Here is an 11,243-nt window from a genome sequence, read left to right as displayed (position 1 = left end):
TCTGCACCTTCCTTTATATCTGCTTCAGTTGCTGTTACGTCGTCCGTTGTGTATTGTTACGTATTGTTTTTCGACGAACTGTCCAGGAGTTCTGTCGACACAGATGTTGAGTAACACGCAATAAATCACTTAATACGATAAAATTAAAAAAAAAATCTAATTTAGTAACAGAGATAAACTCCCGAAAGATGCAATGATTATTATTACTACCGTTGTAAAATTCGATTAAAATTGTGTCGTTGGCTGTATATTTCCTCCCAGCCCCCGAGCCAAAGCTTAAATCTGACCTCGTGGTGCCGTATAGAGGGTGAAAGGGAGTGACACACTGAAAACACAAACGCCCGACCCACCCTAAACTTATTGTTAACTTGCAAGTTCACCTATATCTAGGCCTGAGTACGTTAACATGGAATTCCCATTCTCTGATGCATATATAGGAAGATTTGAATTACAATATGAAATATATTTTATGAGATACGTTTATTAAATATCGTTATAAATAATTGTTTACGACATTTTCATTTTTTACCAAATGTAAACATGGTTATAAAGTATTCGCAATTTAATATAAAATTAAGAAATTAGATCAAATAAATGCATAGTGGTCTTCCACCCGCATAAAATTTTATTTCGTTCACGTTTTACTTATTAACAAACCGATATACAGCCTATATACAACTTCCCCCCTCAAAGAAGGCAACACTTTTAACTTTTCGAAGGTCGAAACTACATTAATTATTTTTCCTCCGATTGGAAATCAATTAGGAAATTGATATTCAACTGATAATTTATGCAGAATTAGAAAAGAATAGCAAATGCATGGCGTACTAACGATGATTTCGCCCTTACGTAACAGATATTCACCTACTTAAACGTCATTAATTCGAATTATGAAATCAAAACAGGGTTGTTTTGTCAATGATCGTTTCTGTAAAGATCCAGATACTTTCAGCCTTCTAAACTAACATATTCTGAGCTACGAGAATGCGAATTAAAATTCCAACACGTGTCAATAAATAGGGCACACCCTGTTCTATTTTTTCTTTCGTGCTCTATCAGAAAAAAACTTTAACTTTGCTGTGGGATATGATCACATTGGTCAAATCCACAATTAAAAAAATAATAATTTTAAGGTGATATAAATAAAATAAATTTTTAACGAGATTCCCATGATCTAGATGACTTTGCAGAAATATAAACATCCATTTCTACTAGATAAAGTAGTTGAATCAAGTACAAGGTCTGCAATGTCGTGTTTAATTAATTCATAAAGTTTTTTGTCTGTTTACCTCAAGTTTATTCTATTCAGAAAGTTTATTTTTATTTCGAGAGTTTTATATTCAAAAATTTTGCTTTAAAAACTTTGTTTGAAAACGAAGTTCAAAAGTTTATTTCTTTAAATTTTATTTCTGGAATAGGTTTTTTTTTTTGTCTTTAAATAATTTAAAAACTGTTTTTGAATATAAAATTCTCGAAAGAAAGCATAAGTAAACGAATGCAAAAATTTTAAATGTAAATTTTATTTATCAAACATATTATTTTTAAATTTACTAATAAAAAGTTTCATGTTTAACTGTTCAGTTAGTGTAATTAGTCAGTGGTCAAAGCAGTTGTGAAATATGATTTCACTAATTTATGTTTTATTACGAACACCAAATGTGTATAAATTTTATTTCTTCTATACATCTAGGAAAAATTCTAGCTTAGATTAAGTATCATTTTTCCAAGATTATAGAGGAAAAACACTCATCGTTCAAATATAGGTTTATTGTGTAGATAATAAGAACATACAGTATCTGGTCAAAGAGTTACTCGATACTTAATACTGTGCAAGTTCTGAGTTCTTAGCTAATATTGGATTCTGATTAATGGACCAAAATTAAATATCAAATCCCGATTCACTTCCGGATATTAGAATGCCTTTTCCCAAACTTATCAAAACGACCACAAATGACTTAAAGTGACTATTTTTTCATTTTATTTTACTCCTATGCATTTCGGACTTATTACTCGTCTCTCCTCAATTGATCCAGGTTAATAATTTACCGAAGAGAAATTTTTAAGAAAGTTATAAGTTGATAATGTGAGTAAATCAGCATAGATAATTTTACAATGATTACATAAAAGATATCTCATTTTAATTGTATAATTTTGTCTGTATAGATCATTCTTTATATTGAAAGCAACCGAGGAGAGACAAGTAATACGTCCGAAATGAATATTGTAGTTAATACATAGGAATAAAATAAAACGAAAAAAACAGTCACTTTAAACCATTTGTGGTCGTTATGATAAGTTTGGGAAAAGGCACTCCAATAGCCGGAAGTACATCAAGATTATTATTGCAAGAAGCAAATTATACGGTAAACATCAGATGAATAGGCGCATATTTTGTGTGTTAGTCTAAGACTCGAGGCTCTAGGCAGAGGCCCAAGTTGTGCACGCCAAAAATTGACGCTTACAGACCAAATATTTAAAACGATTAAGTTAGAGCTTTCTTTAATTGAACAGAAGAAAAATCTTGCACTTCGTTACTAAAGTGTAATATTTCTTAACTTACTTTTTAATTCTATAATTTTGAAGTTAAAATTTCAAATTATCATGTGTGAGTTTCATCCTTTTAATGTATTTCTCTACTCTTTTTCCATTAGCTCATAGTCTTCAAGGTCTTGGCTGTAAACAGTCTTACACTATTACTTCCCATGTACTGTACCTTTTCCCTCCAGTTTGTAACGTATTTAATGTATTTAAAAAAAATAAAATAATGAGGTTTAAATGTATTATTTTAGGGCATGTATCCTATATTTATAAATATTTGAATTGTTATTATTTTTGTTTATTTTTATTTGTTTACTTTTTTTAGAGTAATAAGATCAACAAGCACAAACAACGTGATTAAAGCTGGTTATTCCATACTAATTAAAATCAGAAACTTTAAATATTCAAGTGAGTTAATTATTAAACTTAATAAACGCAATAACCATCATAAAGTTAGCCTACAATTGTGGAGATAAATATTTATGAAGTAATTGTAAAAAAATAATGATGAAATGTAAAGCGTTCGGTTACAAAACGTAACGTTCAGAATGTAACAAAAATATTACTGAATAAAGTAATTAATAAACGTAACCACACGAAAAGTATTAATATGCAGATTAGGTGTTACGATAAAAAAGAAAGAAAAAACTTTTTAATATTTAAATATGTTAAGTTGTTTCTGTAGGCTAATCATATATTTCCGTGCGGTAGAAAGCACTTCCGCGTATTTAACAATAATACTAGTCTAGTTATTCATACATTTACTTGTATATACGTTTTACATCTCTTTAAATCACGGATATTTTTCATCCCGATCTTTCCTATATTAACATGGTCTGTTATTGTTTTTATTTTCGATTATCTAATTAAAAATTTGTTTATATAGATTTTAATCAAATGTCTCTTTATTTGCTCTTTTGTCTAGTGTGACGTAATAATGAAATATATCCTATATAACAAATGTTGGTCATAGTTGAATCGTTAATCGTTATTTATAAACATTATTACAATACTATTAACTTAATATATCGAGTCACATTATTGTTACAAACTATTGTTTGTCCTTTATAATTATATGGTTATTTGATGAATTACATTCGCGTCTATACTTTACTTAATTTATCATATTATCTATTTTTATATTACTTAAAAATATGCTATACATGAGTTAGAGGAATGAATTATTTCTGTTTGAAAAGGATGCTCGTGCGTGAATAACAACAATCTTTTAATAGCTTTGTGTAGTAATAAAAAGCATAAAAACTAGGACAATAATTGTGGCCTTCTTCAAAATATTTTATTTGATAAAGAGAAAAAGAACGAATTGGAAGAGACTTTTATGTTTTAGCCTATATTTTTTTGGCGTTTCTTCTAAAATTTGAAATTTTTAGTAGATTTTTGCTGAAACTTACTTCATATTAATAGCAGACGATTTTAGTTTATATCGAGATCAACATAAAAGAAATTCCTCATCTTTAGAACAAAGATTTAATATTTGAAGAGGGCAGAATTACAGTTATTAAATATCATATAGGTGTATTAAAAGCATATACTGTATAACAAGTTATTTTCTTAGCTCTCCTAACATTAAAGTGATGAACTTTAGAAGCGTAATCAAGACTCAAGGGCTTACACGTGTGGTCAGAGAGGACATTTTGTTTCCTGTAGGCAGGTAAAATTTTGCCGCCTTTATTTTTTATAGAAGGAGAACGAGGATAGAACATTAAATGTATTTTAACTCTCAAATATTTATGAACATTAATTTTTTTATAACAAAAATGCTGTAATTAATTAATTTAAGTTAATTTCATTTAGTTACGAAAGTATTTTATTCGGAAACACTTGTTTTACATAATGATATTGCTTTTACATATTAACAGACAGAACACGTAATTATAAAGACACCTGTAAAAATTTTCCGCCCCTCGAAATTCGTTGCCTTAGGAACATGCCTACTTTGCCTATGCATAAAAACGCCTCCGCGGATAGTCAAAAATGACTGAACTCTTTAAAGAAAGCAGCTTATGTTTGCTTATTAGACGAAATACTGTAGATGGTTTTAGCAAAAATATAATTAAAAATACAACATTAATACGTTACGTAATATTACACGAACATCTTTTCAAGAGAAATAAGTGTTCTTTAATACTTATTTTTATAACATATCAAAAAAGATAGTTTAATGAATTGAGGCGAACTAAACATATGAATTTAGTTTGTCAGTTGATTATATCGTTAGAAAAGACAAACATTATAACAACACTTATAAGATACCAAGTGCCTATAACCAGTGATCAACGATTCGATACGGTTAACACTTGCTTTACACTATATTTGTCACGATCTGCTCACACCAGGATAAAAGAACACGAGCGATATTTAAAGATTCATACATTATATCTTTTGAATTATTAGACAGATATGAAAGCACAATATATTATAAAGAGTTCGGAATAAAAAGTAAGCTTGATTTATGAGAATATATATAAATAACCGTCGTAGTCTTATTATTAAGTTTTATACGCTATACACCGTACGGATAGGCCTATACACGAATAGCCTGAAGTAATAACGCAACATATTTAAATCTAATCAACATATTAAAACTTTTCATTTCATATGATTACGTTTAAGCGTTTATCGTTTATTTCAAACTCGAAATATTCAAGAAAAAATATATTTATTATATTTTTTCTTGAATATTCGAATCGAATGCTTTGCATGACTCATCTGTCATAATTTCAAATGCTTATTGTTATAACCTTAATTACCTTACGTTAGCTACTGAAATAGTTTAAAACATTCTTTAATTGAATCGATAAAATGGCTGGGAATGTTTTTAAAGACTGCTTTTATGTTTTAACTTCAGTAAATTTTCTATATTGTAGTTACTGATTGTTCCCATTTTGACGTGTTTTGTATTCTTGAATAGTTTTTCGTTTTGTCTTATCTCAATTAAAACAATAAACTTACAAAAAATTTAGTTTAAAAGCTTTGTATAAAAACTTTCAATTTTAGTAGCACCCATTTTTAATATATAATTAAAAATTTAAGTCACGCTTAGATTAAAAACAAAATATTTATTATACATTCACTTTCTCCTTGATTGAAGTATTACTATGTATTTCATTCTTTTATCAGAAGAATTTTTATTAGAATTTGATTAATTTAATATGTAAATAAAATCAACTGTTTACATGAATAGATTAAATTTTTATGTTAATGCATCATTTATAAATTATATAATTTCAAAAAAACTCTTGTATTCAATTCGTTATTAAAAATTCGTTCTTTAAAATAGTTTTATTTATTTTATAATTTTTAAAAAATTGATAATGTATTTTAGAATTACTTTTCTGCTAACAAAATTTCTCAAAATCTTATAATTCAGTAACAACATTTTATTTTATATTATTATTTGTGTATTTTTATATGTAACAAATGCAAATCTTTATAGTCGCGTTTCGTTTATACATATAAGGGCATTTTTGATACGACAGTGGCGCATGAATGTGCCACAAATTCATGTAAATTGTGAACTACCGGTAACCAATACAAAGCATTGTTTTTTAAAAACTTTCCAATATAACTATAGTTCTGTTTGAAAGATCTCGTATAGTTTACAGAAGAATCCAGAACTAATAGAAAAAATAGCTGAACTTTTTGTTGAACAATCTGATAGAGATTTTAGGTTATCACGTAACAACTTTTTAAATTCTTTAGCAAGCATCTCACTATAAATTATTAATATATTTTAGTAGTTATACAAACTCGTCTTGTATCTGATCAACGTTATTCGCTTATATTAACTTTGAATTAGAACGTTTCTGAACTGGCTAATCTTAAAATTTCTCTGTTTTACGCAAAGCCCAAAGAGATTAATTCTTCATAATTATACTTAGGGATCTGACGCACAAAAGAATTGGAAAGTTTTTGCATCTGTCATATTTTATAAATGAATAAAAATAAGCTTTTCTTTCATTATACAAATAACAGGTGATTTTTTTTAATTAGACAAATAAATCGGGTTTCAATTTATTTAATTTTACCTAAGGACAAATTAAAGAATTTGTAAATTTCCAAATATATAAAGTAACAAAATATGTAATTACTATTTAATTCAAATAAGAATCATTATCAATAATTTTGATTTGAATGTGATTTGATTAGAAAAAATTTGATCATTTTGCTTTTTCACACAAATTTTATTATTTAGTCATTTCGTAAAACTTCGGCCTTCCCTTGTAATTTTCTTGATTGGGCGATAAAAACTGGATTTGTGCTTTTTATTTGAATTACTAGAAGGAATTTCCAACTCTAATCAGACCATTTTTACTATAATTTTTTAACGGAAATAAACTAGCCTTGCTGTAGTTGTATGCCACTGAACTTTCAGTGGCATATAGGCTACTGCAAGGCTATATGCCAATTCAGATTCGAATTTTCAGTGCTCAATCATGAAAAATCGTGATCTTTCTTGATTTTTCATCAGTAGTTTGGACTAAAGTGTCAAGTCCAATTTCTTATCCATATCGGTCCTTATTTCTGTCGACCGGACGTACAGTACGTGTCCTTGATGGACTAAATCCTTGTATATAAATTAAATCTAACAGATAAGATGTTTTATTACAAATTTCTTTTGTTTTCGAAAATATCTTCATTAGACTTTATATTCTTCGGTTATCAAGACGATCAAGGTAGGGAAATTTTTCATGATTAATAGGTGTGTATATATATATATATATATAGCCTACATACAAGATAACAAAGTAAATAATCTCTGTCTTTCTTAAACTATAAAATTTTTAACAGAAATGTTTCAAGGTTCATTTAGTGGAATGAAATTGTCGGTGGAAGCAAAAATGTATTACTATTTTTTAAAGAACATTGGGTTCCTCTTATCTTCCGGAAAACTTTGTTTATTATATTAAACATAATAATTTTGTTTATAAAAACGAAACCATAAATTTAGTTTGACATTAAAAATCCATTTAATTCAGTTATAAACTAAAAATTGATTTTAAGATCCCAAAACAATATAATGTTTAATCCTTTCTTTAGAATTGCCGGACGACCGAGGAAACTAACTTGACATGTTGCACTGAAGGACTGTTCGCGAAGCGCATTTTTTAAGCTTTTAAAGCAACGTGGACAAACTCGACTGACATTCCCATTCTTGAAAACCCCGCCCCCTTCACATACAAATGGTGGTTCTGGACGCCTTCCTGAGATTTCATTCTCATAATCACCATTGCCCTAATTTTTTTGCCACTCAAATGTATTTTCATTTAGCGAATATTTAACACTGCAACCTTAAGTGAGTACAGTACTGATCCATATGTCACTTGACGCCCCTTTTCATTTTGACAAATGTTTACCACAATCTGGGCAACCAGAATCAATACCTGAGTAATTGCTCAGGTAGTTACTATGATAAAACACGGTTCTGAGAATCCAACCTAAACTCAAAGTTCAGGTTGAATTCTCAGGAATTTTCCACAAGTGGTTTGATTTGTTCCTCACTATCCAGTAGTCTTATTGTGGGCTTAGTCGAACCCCTATTGAGTCTGTGTGCCCTCTTGCTACCCGTAAGAAAGTGTTTTTATTTGTAAAAACATTGAGATCTGAACAATGCGGTTTTTAATGAAATTAAAAAAGTTTATTTTTAGCCATTAAATTACACAAATTTAACTAAACTACTCAGTAAAAAGCTAATACAAAAAACGGCTTTAAAAGTTTCCGTTCATAAGTAATGCACAAATCTAAAACATAAACCATAGGTGTTAAGGAACTTATTCTAGCTCTTGAGGAGCTACCTGACAAAATCCAAAGATGTCTTTCCGGTAAAATTATCATGGTTGGAACTCGAACGGTTGCAAAATGAACTCTAACTGCGCCCTCTGATACGAATAGCCGATGTTTCATCGCTCACTTCACGAGTCGAAACACACAGAAAAGTGGCATTACGAACGTCTGGACTATAGAATACAGTAGAACCTCGAAAACTCGGCTCTCGATAACCCGGCACTCCGGATAACTCGGCCACACCCTGGCAGGGCAAAAGAATCCTTAGATAATTAATTTTCATCATAGACAGCTTTATAAAAGTATTAAACCTTTCATAAAGTATTTTTCTGAGGTCTTTCTTATCAGGTAAATTATTGTACACAGTGTATTCATTAATTTTTATTTTCATGTAGTAAAGGCTTTATGCCTTCATAAAGTACGTAGTTTTCCTTTGTTTAAGGGTATTTGGGCAGTTTATTCTCTGTTATATTCTCAAGTAAACAATACATACAAGTACAGTACAGTATTTTCTGAGGAAACACTCGTACTTATTTTTTTTAACCCCATTCTCGATAACCCGGCATTTTCACAAACTCGGCCACCCTTCGGTCCACATTAGGCCGAGTTTTCGAGGTTCTACTGTATCATTGTTTCCATTGCTTACGATGCAGCATCTCCTTTACTATGTGTGCAACGTAAAAGCGTGCATTACGAAAACATCGGAGCTGTTTTTCAGGTCTTTTTGACTATCTGTGACTGCCATTAAAGTAAAAGTGGTGCTATAGTTCTGTACATTTATACTTTGACCAGTGGTTATATCCATCGACAATCTAATATCACTGTTATTGTATTTAAACTTGATCGTATTGCAACTAACAAAGATGCCACTTTGAGCTAATACAATGTACTTTAAGCGTGCATAGTTATCTAGGATGTTTTTCGGTCGGGATTGCAGCGCCAACTTAATGTGACAATATGTTTGCCACATTAAGTATACTTTAATTAACCTATTGTTTTTAATGTTTGAAAATATAAAAATACGAACCCAGCATTCCGGCTTATGCTTTCATTAGCTTCAATGTGCTAATTTTTTAATCACCAGTAATTGTTCTATAACGATGATAGCCAAGTGCGAGTCAAGCAAGCATGCCTAGATAATATTTTTGAAACGATATGATAAACTAGTTTAAATACATCAAAGTTTATGCTTCTATGAAACAAATTAACCTAATCTTAGACAATAACAGAGATTTAACAGTCATGAAATCATTAGCAGTGCTAAGCAGTACTATATTGTGTTAACATATTAACCATTTGTATTCCCCAACTAGCTTTAACTTTTATAATTCTGCTTTAAAATTTAAAAAAGAAAACCGGCGCCATAAGAGCAACATTCTGATGGCGCCAGTTTTCTTTTTAAATTTTTTGTAATTGTTACAAGTATTATTTTGTTAATTTTTTAAAACAGAATATTACAAACAGCAGCTAAGACATAAAACACTAGTCTTTTTTCTTAATTCGCGAATTTTTATATTATTAATTAAAGGCGATGAACTTAACTGAAGGAATTGTGAGTAGTTTTCAATAGACAATAATTTTGGTACAGTTTTATCTGACATTTTTATGGTTATATTCTGAAAATAAAAAAAGCCATTCTTCCAGGAGTTTACAGTATTTATTCCAGTTCTTGCCATATTCACTCCTTAGCAGTGGCGGACTAAGGCTAAAGCGGGCCCTAGGCAACATTGTAATTACGGGCCTATTTTTCTGTCATGACACATACTTTGCGTTTGGTAGTTTGGTTTTAAAGCATATAGTATGTAGTTCTATTTAATTATCGGATTCCAAGAAAAAAAGGAAAAAAATAATATACATGTACAAAAATTAAATAAACATAATTTATTAAAACAAACAATAATACTTAAACAAATATACCCAGATTGATTAGTTATATTGCCTTTTTTCTCAATTTTAATTCTGCAAACTCGTCAATTAGTTTGTCATAATTAATAGAGTTATTTAATAACACTTTTTCTATATAAAGTAATAATAAACTATTTAATTTTTGTTGGCCTAATGTGGATCTTAAAAAATTTTTTATTCTGGGGTACTGAGAATGATCTTTTACCGCTGGCATTGCTTATTGGAAGTGTTAAATAAATTCTCAGAATTATGTTTAAATTAAGGAATGTTGCAATAATATTATTTTCCTGAATAAATGACCACATAGATACAGGCGACATATTTTCTTTACTTATAAAAGTCTTAAATTGTAATACTTCATTTTTCAGTTCTGCTAGGTTTAAATCTTGTTCATAACATTTTAATTCCTCTATTGAAGAGTCATTAACATTACTATCATGACAAATTGTTTTGAATTTATTGTTAATAGTTTTATATCCCTCACATCTTTTTTTAATGTTGCTAATTAAAGAATCGCATACAACAAAAAAAATATTAACTTTAAAATGTTCTTTGCCACTGAATCTTATTTCATGTTCTGGAATTTCATCATGAAATAGTTTTCGTATTTTCTGCCGTTTTTTATCATTAGTATATGCAATATCTTTAACTTTTTCTGCTTCTTTTTCTAAATTGTCAAAATCATCTCTAACAGTTTGTATGAAATCTATCAATGAATCATATATTAAAACTGCTATATTTAGGGATTCGTCTTTTTGTTGAAGAGTCTTGTTTGAAGCATCTATTCTCTCTAAAATCTTTTCCCATATAGTAAGTAACAGTACATACTCAAATGTATCAAGTTTTTTATGTAAATCGGCAGCTTCGGACCTTGTTAATGGTTTTTCATCTTTGTTTGAGGAAAAATGACGTAAACAATGTTTAATTTCTTCATAATTTTCCTTTAAGGATTTCACAGCATCGGAACGAGCAGACCACCTGGTGTCACAAATAGG

General features: G+C 29.3%; 1 protein-coding gene across 1 annotated transcript in view; it reads right to left on the bottom strand.

Annotated features, from left to right (window-relative positions):
• Window positions 1–10,379: 10,379 nt before the first annotated feature.
• LOC111614656 overlaps window positions 10,380–11,243 on the bottom strand; it is an 8,413-nt gene continuing 7,549 nt past the window's right edge. The window contains exon 2 of the mRNA XM_023356021.1: window positions 10,380–11,226. Within this exon, the coding sequence (XP_023211789.1) occupies window positions 10,380–11,226 (847 nt within the window). The remainder of the gene's footprint in view (window positions 11,227–11,243) is intronic.

This window comes from Centruroides sculpturatus, unplaced genomic scaffold, assembly GCF_000671375.1.
Source record: "Centruroides sculpturatus isolate CEXI.00-Female unplaced genomic scaffold, Cexi_2.0 scaffold81, whole genome shotgun sequence".
NCBI classification, from domain to species: Eukaryota; Metazoa; Arthropoda; class Arachnida; order Scorpiones; family Buthidae; genus Centruroides; species Centruroides sculpturatus.
Note: the sequence above shows the minus strand (reverse complement) of the source record. Positions and strands in the feature narration are given on the sequence as shown.